General features: G+C 41.4%; 1 protein-coding gene across 7 annotated transcripts in view; it reads left to right on the top strand.

Annotated features, from left to right (window-relative positions):
- CSMD3 (CUB and Sushi multiple domains 3) overlaps positions 1-24,985 on the top strand; it is a 1,041,917-nt gene that overhangs the window by 867,300 nt on the left and 149,632 nt on the right. For 6 of the 7 annotated variants that reach the window (XR_008306202.1, XM_053246219.1, XM_053246218.1 and 3 more), the window contains 5 exons: positions 2,869-2,993; positions 8,350-8,446; positions 10,497-10,601; positions 19,945-20,063; positions 24,534-24,603. Coding sequence is in view for 6 of the 7 variants with exons in the window: in XM_053246219.1 (XP_053102194.1) it covers positions 2,869-2,993; positions 8,350-8,446; positions 10,497-10,601; positions 19,945-20,063; positions 24,534-24,603 (516 nt within the window). In the remaining variant the exon portion in view is untranslated. The remainder of the gene's footprint in view (positions 1-2,868; positions 2,994-8,349; positions 8,447-10,496; positions 10,602-19,944; positions 20,064-24,533; positions 24,604-24,985) is intronic. The other variant, XM_053246215.1, reaches the window with a different exon arrangement.

The raw sequence follows: 24,985 nt of genomic DNA, 5'->3' as shown, positions 1-24,985 counted from the left end.
CAGATTGTTGGGGAGTGATTTCAAGAATAGCTTATCCTGACCGCACACCTCTCTTTCTGTTCCGCTGCTTCCTGCTTATGGCGAATGTTTGCAAACAAAAGAAGTTTCATCAGTCACCATATTTGTTCATCCGTTGTTCTCTCCCTCATTACTAACCTTTATTTATTTATTTTATTTATTTATTCAATTTCGATTTATAACCAATAAATATAAGACAAAGTCATTTATTCCCACTTCAGAAAATGAATATCTTCTCACCATTTAGCTTGTGGACCTCCATTTATTGGGAAGCTTGTATAGTCTCTTTGTTACTGGCATTTTGGTATACAGTTACAACCTTTGACTCCATTAAGCCTTTAAAAGGTTAGGATTGTCTCATCTTCTTGGTTGTGGTTTTGATGTCTGTGGTCTCAGTCTTATTATTTCATGATAAAGGTAAAGGTAAAGTGTGCTGTTGAGTTGGTGTCGACTCCTGGAGACCACAGAGCCCTGTGGTTGTCTTTGGTAGAATACAGGAGTGGTTTGCCATTGCTTCCTCCTGTGCAGTATGAGATGATGCCTTTCAGCATATTCCTATATTGCTGCTGCCGGATATACTGTAGGTGTTTCCCATAGTCTGGGAAGCATACCATCGGGGATTTGAACCGGCAACCTCTGGCTTGGTAGTCAAGCCATTTCCCTGCTGTGCCATGATATTCTATTTTAAATTTTGTTGTGAAACACCTTAGGGGATCATATTTGGTACCAAAAAGTAGAATATAAGTGTTCTGAATAATAACAAACGTTGGTGGTATAGCAGACAGGCTGCTAGGAAAGACAGGAATCTTTCTTAAAGCTTCTCTGCTCACATATTGCTTATCCTATGTCTTTAAAGGTCCCTGTTCCACTATCTCCCAACAGCACTCTTAGGGCATCAGAGCATATTCTAGGCCATAAGATGACTCAAATGAACAGCTGTTCTGCTAAGCACACTTGACCATCCTCAGTCAGCAGTATCCAACCCTTAAGGGATGCCTTTCAATTCAAAGAAAGCGGTCCAAGGAAACATAGGAAGTCACCATGGGAGGAAACTTTGCTTTTCAATAGTGTACATTAGGGATGTGCAAGACGTTTCAAGCTCAAAACGTTTTGAGCTCAAAATGGGCGTTTCAAGCGTTTTGAGCTCAAAACAATACACCTTTAAAATAAAGGGCCTGTTTCAAGCTTGAAACAAAGCAACTCTGTGTCAAGTTGACACATTTCTAGTGCTTTGAGCACCATATTGGAGGCCACTTTTCCCCTTGGTTTTCTGGCACTGGCTTCCAATTGGTTTGAGATCTCCCTGCTTCTTGGTTCATACAAATCAAGTGTTGTCATGACAATTGTGCCCCCATTGGCTGTGGGAAGGCAGGAGGGGGGAAGGGAATTTTAACATATATTCAAAGGGCCTGGGAAGGGGAGGCAGAAAGAGCCCTTAGTGTGCCCTTGGAGAGGAGGAAGGAATCAAGGAAGGTTTGATTTTGTGGTTTTCTTTTTTCAGCACTGAGTATAATATGCTGTGCTGTTTCTACGATAACTATCTGGTTTTTATGGATCTCAGATCGACAAAGGCAGAACTTGGGTGTCTGACTGCCTTCCATGAGTTGTGGTTAGTTTTGTTTGAGAGATAGTGTTGTGGCAAGAAAGTGATAGTGTCGTCATCATCGTCATCATCATCATCATCATCATCATCATCATCATCATCATCATCATCTCTCTCTTTCTCTCTCTCTCCCATATTTCTTGGTGATTGCTGTGATGAGTTCCATGTCTGGCCTTGATACTCTTGTGCTTCACTCATTGCTCTGGTCTGCTCTGCAATCTGCATTGCAAGGTGTGCTCGGTCAAAATGTGGATGAAGACATTGTTCTAGGTGCAATGCAAAACTTCTGTGCATTCTATGAGTGCAGCTTGTTTCAGCTGTAGGAGACAATGGGGAAACTCAAAAGACCCCATTGTTCCTCATGGTAGCTCTTATGAACACCAGAGTGGGTTGGGTGGTAGGGCAAGATGGGTGCTGCCACCCAGACACCCAGCCCACAAAAGAAATGAGCAAGCGGGCAACTTTAAACAAAATCTTAACCTTTTCCCCCAAACCCCATACAATTGGGATTTTTTTGAGTTTCCCCATTGGCTGAAACACTCAGAACATTTTGAGTTGGCTTCATCAAAATAGCCGATCAGCCGCTGTTTCGATGAAACATTTTTAGCCTTTTGCGCTTAGTCTTGAGCTCTTAGTCTTGCAAAATCAATTTTGTCCACATCCCTCAGGTGCATTGTCCCAACAAAAATGACCTCTTAATGTTTTGCTCATTGATTGCAGAATCGATGGGACCTCAAATACTGGCCTGTAGAAAGTATTATTTCGGAGAAGAAAGAAGACAAATATACTGAATGTAGTTGCCAGATATATGTACATTTGTGTAAATTTATCAAATGTGTTAGAGCTCTTAAATGACTTAATGTGGTGTTCACAGCAGGGTTGGTGGGAGTTGTCTTACTGATAAATGAGCGTTCTGGCTCATTGATTTTCTAAAAAATGTGAGAAATGAAATGAAATAAAATAAAATAGGCATATATATGCAAATTCCTTCATATTGTTGATTTTTTTAAAAAATTGCAAGATTTGTGTTTCATGTATTCTAATTCGTTTCCCCATTTTTCAGAGAGATTCTGAGGTTTAATGTTCGGTTTTCTTTTCCTGAGACCAACCAACCTGCGTATAGGATCATATTGTAAAACTTTTTTTCAGATCAGTCATGTTTGTAATTGTATAAGCTTTTATTACATCTTATCCCTTTTCTGATTTATGATGTACCTCTTTCCATGCTTTATGCATTTTGCTTCCAGTGCCCTGTGGAGGAATTTTAACTAAGCGCAAAGGGACCATTTTGTCCCCTGGCTACCCTGAGCCTTATGACAACAACCTAAATTGTGTGTGGAAGATCACAGTGCCAGAAGGAGCTGGAATTCAAGTAAGGATATATGTAAATTTCTTATATCACCATAGATGTTCATCTCTAGGAAAGCTGAGGGTAAGAAAAGATAATTAAACAAATCACAAAAGTTGTAACAAGCAATTAACAACTGTCATAATAGGATTAGTTATTTTTGAAAGATAGGCCCTGGAAATGTTTGTAAAGGTATATAAACCTTTTTCTGAAAGAATACATAATCAGAGACATTTATGTTCATAAAAAAATCCTTGTAGTTTGTCAAGGTGATACATTTCAGTCTGTATAGATCTTAACAGATTATTGTACTATCTAACATAAGGGATGGTTAAATTGGTATCTTTCTCAAAGACAAAAGGCATGATATTGAACTGGCGAGTTCAGTGGCTGACATCTAGACTAAGTTATCCAAAACTGCTACTCAGGAGCAGAGGCGTTCTTACTCCCGCACCTTGGGGCACCAGTCTGTTGCTTCCCGGGCAGGAGCAGCCACTGGGCCTGTCTGTTTGGCCTAGCGGCCCTTGAGAACTGCGAGGTGCTCCAGCACACCTGCACAGTTTGAATAGAGCCTATGTTCAAACAGCGCAGGCACGTTGGAGCACCTCGCAGTTCTCAAGGGCCAGGTACAGAAGCCGTTCCTGTTCCGCCCACTGCAGCCATACAGGGGAAGCTTGCTCGACTCAACCCCCGGTCGCGCTCATGGCAGCTAGAATTACTGGAAAGATTGGTGGTTCGGCCTCTCAATGGCGGTGGAGGGGCCTTGCGGCAGCGGTGCAAAATCTCATGGCAGCGGGTGGGGGCCTCCCGGAGGGGGCGGTCCAGGTGCCCAAACTACCTAGGTGCACCACTGCTCTGGAGTTACACTAAATGATTACTTAATTTCAATAGGACTTCTGTTGAGTAATTAATCAGAAGGTCAACCGGGATCCCTAGATGTTTACTGGCTAACAAGAAAATCTACAACAGTGTGCAGTTTAAGGTCATTCTACTGTACTGCCTTGTGATAGCATAATCCAGCATAGCATAGCATAGACCATCTTGTTTTATACAAACACATTAGACTTTCCTTGATACATCTCAGATTTCATTTTGGAATATTGAAATACGATTTAAATTTCATTTTCTAGAAAGTTTGGTGCCAACCCCAGAGACAGAAACACCCTCAAACATTTCACATCTTTTCACATATTTAGAAGATATGGGATTAAAGGAAAGAGATGAGTTTAAATGTGTCATACAGATGCCTGTATTGAACAGAAGATTTCATGGTCAATAGGGAAGTGCACGAGCTGGTTTGGAACCTCCTCTGGGAAGTGCCGAACCAGCTTGTAGGGATGTGCACGGAGATCTTCGGCGCCGGCGGGGGTAGCGCTTTAAGGGCAGGGGAGGGTGTACGGATAGTACTCTTCCCCCTCCGGCGCTGCGGTACTATCCGTAGTTTTCGGGGCGGCAGGGTCCTTCCCTGCTGCCCCGGTGCCCGTCGTTGCCCGGAACAAGCTTCCAATGTACTACGCATGCGTGCGTCGCGGCGTGCACCACATACATCACACGCACGCATGCGTGTGACGTATAAGGCGCGCATGCGTAGTACATTGGAAGCTTGTTCCGTGCAACGACAGGCACCGGGGCGGCAGGGAAGGACCCTGCCCCCCCGAAAACTACGGATAGTACCGCAGCGCCGGAGGGGGAAGAGCGGCGGGAGGGGTAAGTTCTACCCCGCCGCCCTTAAAGATAGACGCCCCCCCCCCGCCGGACCACCGGACCGGTCCCTTCCCAAACCGGTTCGGAGGCCTCCAACATGGCCTCCAGACCAGTTCGGGCACACCACTACTTCAGTGTCTTTCTTACTCACCTGATATATTCCTTACTAACTTTGGTCTTCACTTCAGCTTGTTTGATCTTGTCACTTTGGAAAATGCCCAAATACTCATTTTTCCTTGATTTATTGCCAAATAGCACATTTGTCCAGTCCAAACTCCATTGCGATATCACAGCTATAAATTCTAACCTTATTGAGTAATGACTCAATTTCGGATGGTGACTTTCCATACAGCTTTAGATCGTCCATAGAAAGAAGGTGGGAAAGCTTAACTGATGTTTTTGAAGTTTGGTATCCATGATTTATTTTATTTAAGATAATGGATAGCGGAATTAGGGATAATACAAAAAGTAAAGGCGACAATGAGTCTCCTTGAAATAATCATTTCCAGATATTAACTTCTCCCACTTCTTCTCCATTTACTAGCAAATGAGTCTTCCATGTGTTCATTGCCTTTTTTACAAAGTGTTTAATGTTATTCACTCCAGTCATATCCAAGCATTTTAAAATCCAGTTATGTGGTAATTAGTCAAACTCTTTCTTATAGTCAATCCAAGCTACATTTAGATTCGTCTTTCTTTGTTTACAATTTTCCAAAACCATTTTGTCAATAAGAAGCTGATCTTTTGTGCCTCTTGTTTTCCAACGGTTTCCCTTCTGTTCTATTGGTAACAAACTGTTCCTTTCTAGGTGGTCTTGCACAGCATCTGCTACAATTGCTGTCATGAGCTTGAACATTGCTAGAAGGCAAGTTATTAGCCTATAGTTACTTGGTACTGCGCCTTTTTCATAGTCTTTCAGAAGAAGACAAGTCTTGCCAGTTGTCATCCACTCATCAAGTTCTCCACCTTCCAGTATATCATTCAATGCTTGGCTAATCTTTTATGTAAGCTGGTCAGATGTTTGAGCCAAAAGCCATGTACTTCATCCATCCCCGGTGCTGTCCAATTCTTAAATCTTTTTTGCTCAGTTTCCAACCAGTTGGGTCTTATTATCAAGTCATCCATTTTGGTTCCATCCAGTTTCCCCTCAAATTTTTATATCCATTCTGCATTCTTGTTGTAATCAACAGGGTTGTCCCAAATGTTTCTCTAAAACCCAAGAAGCTGTTCCCTGTCCAGTTGCACAATGTTATCCGATTTTTCTCCAATAACACTCCAATAAAACTGGCGTTGATTTGAATAGAAAAGGAAATGTTGGTATTGCAATACACAAACATCATATCGGCTGATCTTCTTAGCTATCACTGTAATTTGCTGTTTCACAATTTTGAGGGCTTCTTTGATCTTCCTGGTGCTTCTTTACTAAGTATTCCTTGAATTTTCCATTTTTAAGCTTTTGCTTTTTCATGTCCTTCAGTTTGCTGGCATCTGCCCTTAACTTATTGATCTTCCTTTCCAATCCAACCTTCCATTTTGGTTTTTCCTTTTGTTGTATCTTTGGCTTGTTAAGTTCATATCCAAGCTCTTGTATGATCACTGCTGCTGCACTGTACATGAGCTGGTTTGTTTCCTTTAATTTCTCAGTCTTAATCTCGGCTACAGCTTTGTTCAGGTCATTTAATGCTTGTGCCAGATCTTTTTGGACACCAGCTTCAGTGCAGGCAGTCTTTTACGCTCTTTTCTTACATTCTTATGTTCAACAATTTTTCCTTTCAGTTCTTCTTGCATCTCAGTTAGCTGATGATCTTGAGAATTTGGCACAATCAACAGACGTGTTTCACTTCTTTCTTTGTATTCATTTTCGGCTATGCTTTGTTGCTCTACCACTATTCCTTCAGGATCTGCTGGAGAATTTCTTGGCAGTTCATGGTCAGTATCCTCACTCTGGTTATTTTGCTGGAGTTCATCCAATTCCACATCAGTTAATACTTTCTTTCGCATTTTTAACTGACGTTGATCCACTAATCTGAGTTCCGTAATTTTCGAGTTCGGATGTTTTTGTCTCCAAATTTCATACATTCTTTTCTGGAATCCACATTTTGACGGGTTTGATTTAAAGTAACAAATCATAATTTCTCGATTTTCTGTCACTGTATACTTTTGACATTGAGTTTCTTCTTCTAGTAGCTCTACGGTCTCCAGCCCTGTTTGCTCAGCTGAAGATCCTGAGTCCTGTAACCCATTTTTTGACAAGTGCCCGGGTACTCTAGCACTCATGTGGCCCTTGTTGACCCAGGCAATGACCAATCTGGTATAAAATTCATTTTTCTTGTTCTCACCATGGTTATGGGATTAGGCACATTTAGTCTGACTTCTCAGCAGAGGCCTCTCTGGTTTGGGTGACCCTGCAGCATAGCCCTCTGCATCCTTGAAGCTCACAAGCCCTTCCACCTCATCAAGGTAGTGCCCAGCAGAGGGGTCTTCTTCTTCTTCTTCTTCTTCTTCTTCTTCTTCTTCTTCTTCTTCTTCTTCTTCTTCTTCTTCTTCTTCTTCATTGGCTGGCATTCTCCACTGCCCTCCAACAATGTAAGAAGGGCTATGGTTGAGCAAGAAGCCTTTAGCATCCCAGCCTGAAGTCTTCTTGTGCAGTGTACTGGGTGCAGAGGGAGAGGTGGAAATTATATTTGCATCTCTGCCACCCCTCCAAAAGCCCTTTTCATTTGAAGAAATATGTTCTTGTGGGCTGTGTACAAACAGAACAAGCTTTTCGAGGGAGGAGATAGACACGGAAATTGCTGCCTACCCCCACCCCCATCCTCTTGGTTCCCGGTCTGCTGTGCAAGAAGCTTTCAGTTGAAGGCTCCTTGCAGATCTGCAACCCTCCTTCTGTCGCCAGAAGGCTGTGGAGAATGTCATTCATCACCACCACCATCATTATCATCATGCTATTTACACACAGTCTACCAGTCTTCAAGTTCTTTTGGTACTGCACCAAGGGCACTACCTTGATGAGATGGAGAGGCTTGCAAGCTTCAAGGATGCAGAGGGCTATGCTGGAAGGTCACCCAAACCAGACAGGCCTCTGATGAGAAGCCAGACTAAATGTACCTAATCCCATAACCATGGTGAGAACAAGAAAAACGAATTCTATACTGGATCGGTCATCGCCTGGGTCAACAAGGGTCAAGTGATAGACTCATCAGATTATGACTCAATTATCAGAACCCAATTCTTCTCAATGACTGTCAGATCAGGCGTATTGTGCGCTAAATGCCTGTATTATTATTAACAATTATTATCAATAATAATATATGTTGACCTGGGAAAATTATAGTATGTGGAATTCATGTGACACTTAATTTCAGCATTATTTGAAACAGTCTTATGTGGTGTTAAGTTTTATTTCTCTGCAACAGTCTCCAATATATTATTTCCATATCAGCATTATTTCAGATGCTCATTGGCTTCTGTCTAAACAATTGTTTACAACTTTCCTGTACTTGCAGGCATAGAAACTGAAAATCCTGTTTTATAATTACAAGACACATTACACACCCAGGATTAGACACATATGTATTATGTGCAATCCAGCATTATTTTCTGAAGGTTGAATTCCAAGGAGATGAACTGAGCAGGCACTTCTAATTTTGCTGTTAATGTTCTTTCTTCCTTATAGGTACAAGTTATAAGTTTTGCAACTGAGCATAACTGGGACTCTTTGGATTTTTATGATGGTGGTGATAATAATGCTCCAAGGCTTGGAAGCTATTCAGGTGAGTGGGGGGGAAATGACTACATTTGTGATACTCTATGATAAACAATCAACCTGCGCCACATCTGAAGATGCCAGCTATAAAACTTCTTGAATCACATTCATGTAATACAGAAAGGTGTTGAAATGCATCATCTTTCAGGCCAAGTTTGAGAATCAAACTGCATGTCGGATTCTTATGGTTTCATTATTTAGTACTACTATAAATTGGTGCCTGTGTTGAGACAGATTTTATTACCATCTGCCACTACATATCTTCATTGCAAGTGTGAATTCAGGGTATCTTGAATTACATTTCCAGTATTAATCTACTGTGGCACATCCTGTTTACCAATAGCTAGAATTTAAAAGGCAATTGTTTTTTTAGAGTCAAGTTGAAAACTATTGATATGATTTGCAAGGACAGGCTAAAGAATCAGGGTGGGGTTTTTTTTGTTTTTGTTTTGTTTTTTTTATGACTGAGAACCATAACTACCAGTCATTCAACTTCTTCTATGCTACCTGCTCTCCTTGTATCATTTTCTCTGTCTTTGTCAGCTAAGCTTCTTCCTTCCCTCCCCATCATTGGCCTGTGGGCCCTAGGGACTTGTTGCTTTATCATCAGATCAAGCTATTGTTTCACCATATATTTTCCTTCTGAAGTTGCTTTTCCTTGAATTGCTTGAGAGGTGCTTGGAGCATGTGGAGCTCTTCAGACCAGTTTATTCACTTATATGATATATCAAGGACCACTTTGTGCAATACTTTCCTTCCATGAACTGTTCCATTATCATCAGCACGGGGATGGGGGATGGCACAGGCACAGTTAATCCAAACCACTGTTCTACATGCAACCCAGATAGTTTAAACTACCTCCCACGCCTTGAACTCAATAAAGGAACACACTAGGAAGATGTCAGGATGAGCGTACTCTCACAGTGTCCCCCTTAATAATCATGCGGGCCAGTTTTCTGGTGGTATCATCTTAATTGGCCCCATGAGTAGAAAAAGTAAAAGGTAAAGTTGTGTCATTGAGTTGGTGTTGACTCCTGGTGACCACAGAGCCATGTGGTTTTCTTTGGTATAATACAGGAGGGGTTTATCATTGCCATCTCCCGCACAGCCTCTCATGTGCATGGCTGAGCCAAGCGGTCAGGAGGTGGTGGGACAGGCATGGAAATTGACTGGGGGTTAGGTATGTTTTGCACAGCCTTTCCCCCTGCCCACCCAACCTCTGGTCGTGTGAATACACTTGTTTGCTATTATTAGAAAGTTCCATATGGTGCCAAAGAATCTGGTACTGTAATAGTCTATGTGCGGCTGATGTGGTTGTGATGCGACAAGGGCAATAAGTGTTCATGGCTGATCCTGTGCTAAGGTGAGCATGGCATTGGGTTTTAGTGTAGGTATTTGACCCTGGAAACAAAGAATTAGCATTCATTTCTATGAGCTGCTGTAACAGTGGAAGGATATGTTGTCAGCCTTTTAAGTATCAGTGAGAATCACAAAGAAGCTATAGCAGGTGCTTGAGCCAGGGCTGGTGTAAAGCATGAGGATCTTTGGAAACCAGCCAACACTAACATTACAGCAGTGGGCCTACTGCACACCCCACCCACCCAGAGCCCCTCTGCTTTCCCTTCTCCTCGTGGTCACTGCCTGTTCATCTTCCTTTTCTAAACAAGTGAACAGCAACAGGAGAAGCAGCAGAAGCCTCTTTTCTGCTTTCCCTCTCCCTCTCAGTTGTGGTGCAGATTGGGTCCATAGGGTGTGAGAAGGTGAATGAGCAGTGATGATAAACCAACTCAGAGAGAGGGGTCTGTTGTGGACATCTTGCCCAAGGGCACCCCAGCAGCTGAGTATGACACTTTCTCTTGCTATCATGTTTTTGCCACTGTACTGTGCACTGTAGAATACTGTTATTTCATAGTGAATGTAGTTACCTAGTAAAATGGACCAAAGCTGAATGATTCTTTTCCTGAAAGATTTTATATGTGCATAAACAGAATTCTGTTATGAAAATAAAAGTTGTATCCTTCGCATTGATACAATAAGTCAGTTTTCATTTTCCACAGGAACTACAATACCTCCACTTCTCAACAGCACATCCAACAATTTGTACCTAAACTTTCAGTCAGATATTAGTGTGTCAGCTGCTGGATTTCATTTGGAGTATACAGGTAATGTACTTGCCTTATATCATACAGTTGAGTAATAGTTTTGGAAACATTCTGTAAAAGAAGGACTGCAGTCAAAGTAGCCATGGTCTTGGCCTTGTGGAATGAGTGTGTGGCAGAACTGGGAGTTAATGGCTCATTGTTTTGTTTTGGTCTTAACTTGTAGTATTCAGATACTCTGGAACACTCATATAAAATGTGCTCTATGTGGGGCTGCCTTCGTACATAATCTGGAAACTGCACTTGGTCCAGAATGCGGTAGCCAGGTTGGTCTCTGGGTCATCTTGGAGAGACCATATCACTCCTATCTTAAAAGATCTACACTGGTTGCCGATAATTTTCCAGGCATAATACAAGGTTTTGGTTATAACCTATAAAGCCCTAAATAGCTTGGGCCCTGCCACACCACCCATTGAGATCATCTGGAGAGGTTTGTCTGCAGTTGCCACCAGCTCGTCTGGTAGCTACTCAGGGACGGGCCTTCTCCATTGCTGCCCCAAGGCTTTGGAACACACATCCTGCTGAAATAAGAGCCTCCCCATCAATTACAACTTTTAAAAAGGGAGTCAAGACGCATTTCTTCACCCAGGCTTTTAATTAGATATTGTTTTAGTTGTGTTTTTAATAGTTTTAACATTTTAAATTTTAATTGTTGTAAGATTTTAATCTTTTTATCTGGTGTTTTTATTGTTTTGTTGTAAACTGCCCAGAGACTTGCATTTTGGGTGGTATGCAGATGTGTTAAATATATACATAAATTAGGGGTTATGTCCCCTGTAAAATATTCTGAATTCTATATTTGTAACTCCTCTATAACAAATTGTAGCTCTGGATGAAGTTAGTGATGACTAATTCAGCACTGATACCTTGCATTAATAATATTAGATACAGATAGAGAAAACATGCACAACATATGTTATTTTCTTTTGACTTGGGCAAAAATGTTCCCGTGTATTCTCTTATAAATAAGGCTAGAAGGACTAAAATGATAAACAGGGAATTGTGATCAATTTATCTGTTATCTGCCCATAATATTCTGTTTACTACTTTTTTCATCCGTACCCATTTTGTACTGTGGCCATTGTAGGTATTGAATTTTGAGATGCTCTATATCTGTAGTTGTGATAGAGATGCGTATTTGTAAGCTTTTCATCTACTGTCATGTAATTGTCTCCTTCCACCTTGCATTTCACCGTTGTGCTGTCTGCTTCCAAAGATATCCAAGTAATTGGTTGTTTGAGAGCTGGTGGGAGAGAAGGCAGTCTGAGATATGAGAGAGTTGTCACCATTATATAGTGATCTCAAAATCCAGTCATCACCATCACTATTCCATTTCACCTGAAATATATCTTGTAGTTGCCTAGATACTATTGTCTACGCATGAAATTCAAGAGAGTTGTGTGATCGTAAGTGGCAGTAAGTAGAATGGACTGCAAGTTGAATACTTCTGCACACCCCATCCTGCTTCCATCGATGTTACAGATGTAGGAGTGATTTTAGAAAACAATATAGTTGAAGACTGGACATCAAGAAAAGAGATAAAAGGGAGAGTCAAGCATTTGATGGCTAGACCATAATTGAGAAGTGGGGGCCAAATTTGGCTGGCTTCTGTGAACACATGGGGTGTCCATAGGGAGACTTGAGTAAAAGGTAAAAAGTTAAACTCACTCTTTGCAGCCTCTTCCAGTGGCTAAACCAAAACTTTACAGGTGAGCTCTATGCTCTAAACACACAACATAAATAACACCTATGCTAGATGAGAGAACTTTTAAGTGAATTTCTGTAAAACCAACTCATCCACAATAGGATGGTCATTCTCTGAAACCTTGGAGAAACCTTTGAAACTACTCCTACTATGAATATTTATATACCACCTTTCAACAAAAGTTCCCTAAGTGGTTTACATAGAAAAATAAATAAAGATGGATCCATCTTTATGGACACAGAGCACTTCCAGGGGAGGAGGAGGTAACTGTAGCATCCACCTGAGATACCAGGGTGAGACCAGGATCCAAGAGCACTCCCAAACTGTATATCTATTATTTCTGGAGGAGTGTAACCCCATCCAGGAAAGGAAGATCTGGTCCATCCCTCAAATTCCGGTCCGTCACACAGTCTTGTTTAGATTCACTTCAATTTATTATCCCTCAACCAACCCATTACTGTCTGTAGGCAGCCATTTAGGGAGTAAATTTAGTTATTTATTGTTCAATGTCTATACTGCCTTTCATAAGACATCCCAAGGTGATTTACAAAAATTAAAATACAATAAAATTCCATTAAAATCACATTAAAACATTAAAATCAGTTAAAACAATAAAAACCACAAAACACCACTATAAAAAAGAGAGAGATAAACACAGGAGCTAAGAAACCTGACATCCCCAAAGTGTAAAAGCCTGGACAAATAAAAAGGTCTTTAGTTTTGGGCCATAGATGTCAAGGAGCGGAAACTCAATGGGAGAGCATTCCAGAACCTGGAGGAGGCCTTGTCCCTAATGAATGCTTTTTCCTGATACTGATGACAACGAGAAATAGACTTTGGTGTCATCTACCTACTGATAACACCCTGCACCAAAACACCTGATGACATCACCCAGCAGTTTTGTGTAGGTGTTAGAAAGTATTGGTGACAGAACTTTTAGCTTAAGTTTATTATTAGTTCAAATTCTAGATACCAGTTATCTGGTATCTAGGATTTGAACTTTTGTTAAGTAACAGATGGTGCTAAACAAAAAACCCCAAGGGTGATGTTAAGGTTCCAGTGGTTGGTGAGCAAACCCAGTGATGTTCCTGAACTGAACTATTCATTCCTTGTGATTGCCTGACCAAACTCTGGGAAACCTGCCAATACAAGCAGCCAGCAGCATATACAGAGGCTTTATTACATAATCTGGCATCTCTGTTTTCCTGACCACTTTAGCTAAAGTGAGATGAACAAGCTGTCATCCCAGATGAGTGTCTGGCTATCTCCAATGAGAAGCACCCACTTTTTGCTGTTTCTTGTTTCAGTTCCACTTTCCCTTAAGGATATGGACAGAGTGTCATTTGGGTATAAAGGCTACTACATGCAGTTTGGATATATGCCCATTTTGGCTGGTGAAGGCCAGCTGAAGCAGACTTCCTGGGCAACTGGCATCTGTGATTTATTAGGAGATGATAGGGTCCTGCTTATATCGAAGAAGTTAGTGATTAGAGAACTTAACTGAGCGTGTGTAAGCAGAGCAACTCTAATCATTCCTTGACAAAACTTCCTTCCTTGACATTTTTCAATCTGGGTTCCAGGAGACTGCCTTGAGGCTGATGGGAAAGTACTTCCCTGCCCAATAGATCTCTCAGTGGCTTTTGACACTGTGGATCATACCATTCTTTTTGACAGCTGGTCAGACTGTTCTTGGTTGGCACTCAAGTGTCTGAAATGTGTTCTTTCTGACTGCTTTCAAAGTGTGGTTATTGATGCTAACTCAGCACCACAGAAATTGTGTCATGGTGTTCCACAGGGCTCGGTGTCATCATCATTGCTGTTGCAATATCTGTGAGAAGCCGTGCTTTTGTAACCTCCAGGACTTACCACTGCTGCAATGCCTTAATATGAAGCAGTCTTTAAGATGACTCAGAAGCAACAGCTGATGCAGCATGTTGTGACTGGCCTCCACGTGAACGTTAAGAGGCAAGAACTGCTGTTCAGCTGCTTTTCTGACATGCACTGGATGCCTCTGAGTGTTTGAGCCCAGTTCAAGGTGTGGAATCTGTGGATGTTTGCTTTTTGAGTCCTTCATGGCCTGGGATCAACATATTTTATAGCCAGGCTCTTCCAGAATAATCCCTCATGCCAGTTGCAGACAGTTATTTAGGCCCTGCTCTGTATAACCTTATGACATGAGGTAAAACATAACTACAAGAAGCAAGGCCTTGATCACAATTGCCCCAGGACTGTGGAATGACCTTCCTATTGAAATTAGAAACTGTTCTTCCCTCATGGCCTTTTGTGGGGAGTTGTAAAACTTATTTATTTCAGAAGGCTTTTGGCTGCTGAGGCAATGTGTAGGCTGATCAGACTGACTTTGATAGCAGCTGACTTTTGATGAGCTTTTTGTTTTTTGCATTTTTTGTCTAATTACTGTTTTAAAAATTTTAATTATGCTTTATAATGTTTGTATGTAAACTGTTTCAAGCACGAGAAAACTGGTATATAGAATTTTCAAACAAATAATTAAAATGATTGCTGTGGAGCCACTCTCCAAGGCTGAAGTCATTTGAAAGGGAAGAAAAGAACATCTGCTAAAATCAAGGGTGTTTGATTCAATCTTCCATTCCTCCAAGAGCAGGACTATAACCAGTCTTTTTCATTAGGTGGAGCTACCACATTTTCAGGTGGTGTTTCAAGGAAATGAATGCAAAGTTAGTGGCCTTGCCCGAGAATGATTGCACAAAATGTTTCTTTAATACACAGTCTTCAGAAAAATAAGGGATATAAGCAAAACTTATTCCAAGAGATATAAGTAAAACTGAGCTGTCTTTATACCCAGGGGCTGACAATTCAGGATAGCAATCCTAAGTCACAAACCTATGAAACAGCTGCTGAATTTCATAGCACAGACGTGAAGAATGTGGAATATTCATTGAATGTGAGAGTGCCTGTCCCGCTATTTAGCAATTAAAACTAACAATAATTTGATGCATTACAAACTAAAGTCGCCATACAAAGGTCATTGTCAGATACCTGAATTGTTAGAGAACCTGTCAGGTATTGTGCAATATTTTATGCTAGTACTCTGCAAGCAAAGATAGATGTTCCTAGCAATGCTATATCTGGAAGTCACCTTTCCATCTTCCAAACCCAAGCATAATTCAGGTGTGATTAACATTGTGTCCTATGTGTGGCTGAGATAGGTTAGTGTTGGCATGTTGGCCATTATCAGGAGGTAAAATGTTATGTCCTCAGCTGTCACCATTAAATGTAAAAATTCAGTTTGTTAGTACAGGCAAACCTCGGCATTCGTGGACCTGACACCCATGGTTTGGGGTATCTGTGGTCAGGTAATTGGCACCCAACCTTGGAATATGCAATAAAAATTGGCACTCAACGCATTAATATCCTCGTATCTGTGGGTTGGGGTGGGCAGAAATGCCCCCTGATGTCATTCCCACCCACCATTTTGTGACTAATAAATAAAAAGTGTTTGGCACTTGTGGGGGGATTACTGGAGGCCTGCGGACTACGGTAGGTCAATTTATCACCCCCCTCCATTTTTGCCCCTTTTCTCCGTGATTTTCAGGCCTCCAGGAACCTAACCCCTGTGATGCCATTGCCCCAGTTACTTGGTATTAGTGGTTTTGGTATCTGCGACAGTAGCTGGGAATGGAACCCCTGTGTATACCAAGGTTTTCCTGTATTGTGCCTTTTTAATTTGTTGTGGTGTGTGTGTGTGTGTGTGTGTGTGTGTGTATAGAGAGAGAGAGGAATCAGCATAGTAGCTAATTCTGAATACCTTGACCATTTTGGAGTCTCTCTATTTTAAAGGAGGGGTATATGCATGTCCCATTTTCATATTTTCTAGAAATCAAGATGTCTTAGCCTTTATGCATACTAAATTTCAGCTTTCTGGGTTATGTACAAGTACTGTATGTACAATTTTTGTAACCACACGAGTCAGTCTTAAGCATCTTTGGTTCAAATCTGTAACAAGAGGAGCAGTGAATACGTTTGGGCGTAGCAAATGCCACCCATCCCTACTGTACTTCCTTGACCCCTACCTCCATCCTCTCAGATCCTGTGGCCAGTAAGCATGACTCTCTAATAATACAAAGCTGGCTTCCTAGAGCACCTAGTTTCCTTAGAGCAGGACATATTGCCAAAAGCCCTTCCACAAGACTGAACCACTCTAGGCAGTTGGCTCTGTCTTGCAGACTCTTCTCTGGACAACAGAATATTATGAACAGTAGAAAAGCAGTGCTAAGTACCCACAGAGATGGAAGGACTACAGCTTGAGCAACAGAACTCAGATTTTCCAGGTGGGGCCACAAATACTTTGTGGTACCTTGTCAGCACTGTGGCTATAACCGGGGAAGCTGCACTCAAGCGTGCACACACATAGAGTTTTCTTTTCCTCCCTAAGGAGTTCTAAAATATAATATATCTTTGTCTCATGTTTATATGTTACACTGATATCTCACAACTGTCCTGTGATATCAGACAGGGAGGCAGTAACTCATCCTTGGCCACACAGTGAGCTTCGTGGTTAAGTAACGATTTAAACATGGATGTCCTGCGTCTGGACCACAGTAATATTTTGGATTGGGACTTTGTTGAACTAAACTTTAGCATTTACTTGGTGAGCAATGAAGTAAATGTGTTTATTATTTCAGCAGGTTGCAAGTTTTACTGTTTAAGCAATTAGCCCTGCTGCACAATAAATATTATTGGTTCCCTTAGAATTTATCATCATACTGCTACTCTGAGCAAGAACCACACATGCTGCTGCAATTAAGTCAAATATATCTAAACAAGGATTTTATTAACTGAATGCAGTAGAATGTTATTCTTGATGGTTTGGGATTTTATTAACAGCTGTGTTAATTCTCCAAAATGACATTAGGATAAATTGCTAAACAGACTCTCTGAGCTATTCTTTTAGTCCAGAGATGTGGTAGTTCAAATAGTTGCAAGTAGTTTTCACTGTGTGAGCTGCATTTGAAGATGACTTTTTATTTTTAATTGGCATATCGTGACTGGCTGTATATCACTTTCCAAGCAAGCTTTCCTGGCAGGCAACATGGGGACCCTTTTGTAAGTGATGCCTATCCAGTTTTGAGCCTGTTTTAATGCTAGCCTAACAACCAGAGAAAGTCTTCTGCATTTAATATTTAAACATCGTGTTTAATTTTTAAACATTCAAGTTCTTTATTTTTATTATTATTAAAACTCATGTTTAAATCACTTTCTGACTCTTGTACCCTAGAAGGGACTTTGTGGCAGTTTGCACTCAATTTAGCTCACAGACATTTTTCAAACATGCTGCAAATGGTCATTTGAGCCCCCGCCTTTCTCTTTCACCACTTGTGTTCTTATAACACAACATGCCTGTGTTCTCTGGGAAATGTTTGGAGATGAGGAAATAAGTAATGATGGGAACACTTCTTTAAAAGATATAGGACTACCCAGACATTTGTGAGATTAATGTCTTGGATCCTAATTTCCATGAGTGGGACTGTACTCATGGCATGGGCTTTCCAGCCTTCCTCTTCTCTCTCCAACATCTTGCATCCCCCTGAAAATCTGCTTCTGAAGATCAGGAGACCCTCTGGAACCGCTCCTCATGAGGCGAGGGGCAGCAGCAAAAAAGGAAGATTAGTAACAAATGTTCTCCTTTGCATAAATTGGAATATCTTTTGTTTTCACAAGAACAATGGATGTATATATGGAGGGAGCAGAATCACAGCAGAAGATTTCATCCCTGACCTACATGCATTTTTCTGTTCATTTGAGGTTCTGATGAAATTTGGTATGTGTCCGAGAAATAGGTGAACCCTGAAGAGCTTGTTTTGCAATAGGATAGAATAATCCAGGTTATTCCCCTGCAGAATTGGGTAGAATCTGAATAGTTTGATGAGTCAATCTAAATTGGCATGGTGAAGTTTTTCATCCCCTCCCCACCAGGCCCCGCCACTTTTCTTACTAGTCTTGGCAGTGGCAAAGCAACAGGAAAGGCAGCACCACCACCACCACTGCCATGTGGAGAGAAGGTAGCTTTCCCCCCTCACACACACATACACACACACACACACCACAGCAGGAGGTTTTCCACACATGGCTCTATGCCTCGAGGTATCTGAAGAGCGAATCTGCGTTGCAGCAGATTTGAGGCATTTTAATTTGGGGGATTAGATGGACGATTCACATAGCCATCAGCACCTTCTTTGCATAGCCATCAGAACCTCCATCAACACCTTGGGAGAAAGCAGAAGCCCTGAAGTTTTTTCAAAAGCTGCTGGAAATAGAGGAATTTTTTTTACTGTGGACATAACTTGGGCTAAGCCAGAATTCACAGCCTCCATTTGGGGAGAATCAAAGTCCTGTCTGTCCTGGTCCCTGATAGCCCACAGGGAGGTTGGATTAAATCCAGCAAATATGTGGACTGACACACTCCAATCAAGATTGGATTTGAGGGGAAAGCCCTGTTTGCAAAACCTCCAGAAGAAAGTAGGGACTAGTAGGATTTTTCCTCTTCCCGCCTTTGTTGCTCTTATGTACGACTCCACAAACTGCTGGAGGGAAGTGTTGGATATGGAGTTCCAGTGCATCGACTTTTTGCACCAACTGTCCTAATGACCACTAAGGGCATTAGGAGCACAGGTAGCTAGTGAGGGTCTCCTAACCTGTCCCTGCTTTCCTCTGCTCTGTGACCGTGCTTTGACTCCTCAGTTACTTCCTGTAGTCAGTCCTCTTCCTTTCCTCCTAGAGAGAAGATGGAAATGGAGTGATGGAGAGATGGAAACATCTCTCTATCCCCCTACCTATTCATTATGCAGCTGATAGATAGGATAGGCCTTTCCTATCTCAAATGTACTTCACCAATAAATCAATTTAGTTTAGACTCTACAGTGATTTCCATGTGTGTCACTTAAATAGCTGCAACTCTGCACTCTGTAACTGGAGTGGTAGCTTCCTTGGTGCTTTGCTAAATAATCACAACCCCCCACAGAAAGGCATGGTGGCCCTTGGAGTTATCCGGCATTGTATTGAAGTACCTCTTGGGAGCACTCCACCTAGTGGCCACCATGCCTTTGCTCTTGCACTCTGCAACGCATTAGAGCAGGGATGAGAGAAGCCTTCTATTCTTTGCTTTTCTCCTGGTGCCCTCTAAGGATGGGGAGAGGTAGAAAAAAATACTCCTTCCTCCATGCATGATGCCTCTGCTGCTTCCTCCATGCATGGTGCCTCTGCTATTGCCAGGACAAGAAAGGAAAGAGTGAGGTTTGGTGGGGAGTTGGTCCGTGAGTGGTAAAGATCTGCTCCAAACTTCCTGAGCTCAGAAGAAGTCTTGGGACTTGTGTCATTCACTTCTCTTTTGAAGGCGCTTTCCCGAGGGAGCTTTTCCAAGCTCTAAGGGGGACTTTTCCATCACTTCCCAGGATCCCCATAAGAAAAGATGATGTGAATGAGTTCCTTGAAGTTAGCAGGTTTGGCAACCACTGTTGTAAAGCTCCCATTCTGCTGTTTATAATCTCAGTCAATAAGCATTCAAGGTTGCCGGAAAATTATTAATAATGTTCTGCATGTCATCTGTGACTAATGATGGAAGAAATTTATTTTGTCATTGTTAAGTTTTTTAACTTTTCACAGCTATAGGTTTGGACTCTTGCCCTGAACCACAGACCCCAAACAGTGGAATTAAAATTGGAGACAGATACATGGTTGGAGATGTGGTTTCCTTCCAGTGTGACCAAGGATATTCTCTTCAGGTCGGTTTGTTGTTATTTTAAAATAACGCAAAACTATCATTTCATCTGTATATAACAAGGAGTTTATATGATATCTGTAATATGAAACCCAATACACTGAGTTATAATTTTACCATTAGATTACTGACTTTTCCAAAGTAACACATGCACGTGTATTAAAAACAGTAATTGGTGTTTATTATTATTAATATCTGCTTGATGAGTATACTGTATCTCTCTGCAAATATAAGGTTGAATCCAATGAATCATGAGTGCATTTCCCCTCATCAAAAGGGAAACTCCTACCTCCTACTTCTCACTGCAGCACTCTATAATCCTCAAAAAGATCCTCCAGAAGATCAGGGAATCTTCCAGGATGATACTGAGACAACATAGGCAGCTCCAGCTGGTGAAGAGGGGAAATGATGAAAAATGGAGATCCTTCTCCTCCATTCGCACCTTAAGTGGCACAGTGTGGAAATGCTTGACTAACAAGCAGAAGGTTGCCAGTCTGAATCCCCACTGGTGCTATATTGGGCAGCAGTAATATAGGAAGATGCTGAAAGGCATCATCTCATGCTGCATGGGAGGAGGCAATGGTAAACCCCTCCTGTATTCTACCAAAGAGAACCACAGGACTCTATGGGCACCAGGAGTCGAAATCAACTCCATGGCACACTTTACCTTTACCCATCCATACTGCCAATGAAAGTGCTTTTCTGCTTTCACAGGGCTTCAGTGGACTCAAACCATAACATATTGCCTTCTCTAGCCAAGGAAACTATGTGATTACATTAATTACTAGATGCCAGGGCTATCTTCAATAAAAGGGGAAGAAAGAAAACAGAAGGAAACACCAATGAACAATCAGAAAATAATATTATTTCTAAGAGATCTTTGCTACATGGTGGAGGTAGATAGTTTATACCTTATTAGCTCTATCACCCTAGTCCTGTCTACACAGCCACCCATACTGCCTTTCACCAGCTTGGCTGTGGTCAGCCTCCCAGCTCCATCCTCCTTTAAATCCCGAGTGCCCCATCAGCAGGGCTGAACACAGTCCCTTGGCATGGCCAGGTCCCTGAGTCCCAGCACTTTATCTCACAAACATGAGTCTGAAGGTCTGCAGATAACAGCAGATGGCAGGAGAAGGATTAAATACTCCCTTCTCTCCCATCCCTTTTCTGAAGTGAATTGCCCCCTAATGAGGGTGCTTTGCAAGAGGCAAGGGCCATCAGAGCTTCATTATGTGGACCAATTTAACTAAGCCCGCAGTCTTCCACCCAGCTACTAAGGAGTAGGTCCCATTGAACTCCCTAGCACTTATTTCCAAGTACATATGCATTTAATGGGATTTCTTTTTAAAATCATTTTAATAAGTACAGTTGGTGCCAGTTCTGTGAAAGTGACATGTAACAAAATAAGGCACCATTCACATTCTAGCAAAAGCCATGGAAGAGCTATTATTGATTTTATTTGAGCTGGATTGTAATCCAACTGAGGGGAAACATTGATTCTTCAGTCCACTGAATGTAAAGCCTACATTGAGGCTTTCTTCTTTCTTTTTCTCCCTTGGTGAAGAACATATTTAAATGTAGAATGGCATGCTGTCTGGATTTGTGACTGTTTGTTGGGATAAATGTCCAATTAATAGATTTTCTTTCTGAATAGACTTGTGGTGTTTACTATGGGTTTATTTTATTCTACAAATGCAGGTATAAAGATGGGAGAAAATTCATTAGAAGACTCTTAAATTGCCATAGTTAATTATACCTTTAGAAATTGTGCAGACTGTTCTAGTTCTGTAGCCTTTTTATTCTTGATGTTACTTATTTATGAAGTGGTGTGAAAGTGATGCTTTAGCAGAGTTGCATAAGTTGATAGATAAGTATAGATCAGACAGGTATCTTCCCCAAGCTGCTGGGGCATGGGCAGAGGGAAGGAATGAAGGTGGGAGGATAGGGAAGACAGAGGAGAGAATGATAAATGGTGAAGAGAAGGAAAGAGTGGCAATGGTTAGGGTGACAAGGAATTAATACAAGTGTGAATCCACTCCCTGGTCTGCACTTTCTTCCAGACATCTTGCAGCTTAACTCCCTGCCTTTAGTAGGGATGTGCATTAATTGATCATTTCAGTTCAATTTGTGCCGGAATCAAATCACCCCTGATTTGTTTTGTGTCCAAATCTGTCCCCATGAATCACCCCAGATTTGATTTGATTCAGATTTGGATCGATTTGGACCACTTATAAAGGTCCTAGGGGCACCACATTTGGGTGGTGAGTAGGTCCCCATGGGTGCCAGCTACTGTCCAAATTTCAAGGCAACCAAAATCATTTGGTTGATTTTTAATGATATTTTTAAAGTTTTCACTGATTTTGCATATTTCCTACTTAGGAAATAATGGGGATTCGAAGTCAGCCTATCCTAACCCTATCATGGATCCTCAGCTTTAATTTTTTTTTTAAGCTAAGCTCTAGCCCTTGTAGAAGTGGAGTTATGGAGCAAAATGTGCGGCCACTATTTTTCAAGTGTTTTGGTTCTTTGGTGTCTAATAACTTTTCCGCATAATGAAGTGTATCATGAATCCCTATGAGGATTCATGATACACCTTCATTTCTTCTATTCATTTTGACTATCATTGGACAGTGCCAACTGGCACGTGCCATGTGCCTACTACATCCCCCACACACACACGCACACGCTGGGGTACTCAGTTTGTTTTTTAAGGAATTTTTGAAGTGTTTAGTTGATTTGGTGTCTTCATTACACACCTTTGTTTCTTCTGTTCATTTTTACCCCACTGCTTTGCGGGTGGGGGTGGGGAATTAGTGTCATCCCATGTGCTAACTACCCCCAACCCTCAAGCCACTGGGTACTCAGTTTACCTTTTAGGAATTTTTGAGGAGCTTAGACTCTTTGGTGTGTAATGAATCCTCACAGTGATCCATTATAAGGAAAGGATATTAGACACCAAAGAGTCTAAACACTTGAAAAGATTCCTAGAACATAAACTAAGTAGTACCCCACTGCCTTGCACTTGAGAGGGTAGTGTAGTTGGCACATGGCAGCTGACAGTTGGCACTGTCCAAAGAAAGTCAAAATCAATAGAAGAAAAGAAGGTGTGTAATAAATCCTCATAGGGATTCATTGAGGAAAAGTTATTATACACCAAAGAATCTAAACACTTAAAAAAATAGTGACCACACATTTTGCTCCATTTTTAATTTTTAAAAAATGAAAGCTATGAATCTGGGGGAATTAATAGGAGGAATCCAAATCTTGAATTGATTTGAATTGAATGGCACCATTCGATTTGGACCCGAATCTAGGCAATGGACCACAAAGGTGATTTATTCTGTCTCCAAATTGCCCGAACCAGCTAGATTTGGGTACAAATAGATTTGTATCTGAATCAATTTGCACATCCCTAGCCTTTAGTTCTGCTTAGGTATTTATTTAATTAATTTGTTTGTTTGTTTTGAGAAATTATATCCTGCCTTTCCAATTTTAAAAGAAGCTGCAGGCTTACAACAAGAGTTAAAACAACCACAAATCAAGCAACAAGAGTTGAAACTAGCTCTGAAAAGCAACAAAAAAATAATTCTAAACAAGATAGCCATCAAACAATCAAAAAGCCAGGCCTTTAATAAGCATTGGAAGGTTGGCAGGCTGAATGCCATTTGAGTGCAATATGAATCTCCAAGGGCAAGGTTCTACATCTTTGGAGCTACCACAAAGAAGGCCATTCAATGAGGCGGTTCCCACGATCAGTGGGAGCTGCCTGGAAAGGGTTAGCGGGAAGAGCAGGCTTAGCCTGCTCTCCCCACAGACGACCTAGCAGTCTGCTCCATTACGGAACTGGCGGGGGCTGGGGGGATCGGGGGGCCACACGGCCCCCGGAAGCTCCAGCATGCTGGAAGAGACCCCCGAGCTGGGAGGTGGCTTTTCGCCTCCCCTCCAGGGGTCTCCTTGTGAGGAGTCCTGGCACGGAGCCGTGCTGTGGCTTCTCACATTGGCCAAAACCACGTTTGCAGAGCTCTCTGCTCTGCAAACCTTGTTTAAGCACTGGACTACATAAGCGGGTAACCTGCTTAAGAACCACCGGAGCCTGGTGGTTCTCACTATGGGAGAAAATTGGGCTAGCCTCCGCTAGCCCGAATTCCTCCCATCGTGCAAATAGCCTCAATATGTCACTACCAATCAAACTTTGGAAAGTGGCAGAATGCACAAGAGGCCCTCCATCGATGAACTTGATTATCAGTCATTGATCAATCAGTTGCATCATTGTAAATGGCACCAATGCACATTGTTCTGTGTCTGTATTCCTAAATCCATACTGGTGACTATCATCATTATAGATACAACCAAGGAATGATCTGAATTGTCTCCTATTTGAATGGATAATCACTGTTAGTGTTTGTTATCATGTTAACACAAAATTGCCTTGCTAGCTTGCTGAATTTGTAAATGGAATCTCTTGTTATGATAGGGACATTCACATATCACCTGCATGCCTGGACCAGTAAGAAGATGGAATTACCCTATTCCAATTTGCTTAGGTATGTCTATTGTGTATAATATTTGTTTATTTTTTATAAACACTGAACATTATTATTGAACAAAACATAACATGTTTGATTATATACAGATCCTGTTTATGTGCCTTGCCTTTTCTTGAGTATTTCAGAGGGAGTTACCAAATCAGTTGAAATCATTCTGGGTTACCCAAGGCTTACTGAGAAGCAGATGAAAGTAGTTACTTGATTAAAATAATCAGTAGACACCAAAGAAGCACTGGATTACCTAACTGGTGGTGGTTAAGATGGTTCTGAAATAAAATAAATAAATCAGTCATGTAATAAGATTCAGAAAATATAATATGGGTTTCCCAAAGTCATATTTGCAACCAATTAGAGAAAATCATCCAATCCAAATAATTAT

This window comes from Hemicordylus capensis, chromosome 4, assembly GCF_027244095.1.
Source record: "Hemicordylus capensis ecotype Gifberg chromosome 4, rHemCap1.1.pri, whole genome shotgun sequence".
NCBI lineage: Eukaryota > Metazoa > Chordata > Lepidosauria > Squamata > Cordylidae > Hemicordylus > Hemicordylus capensis.
The sequence above is the reverse complement of the archived record's forward strand: the minus strand, read 5'-3'. Positions and strand labels throughout refer to the sequence as shown.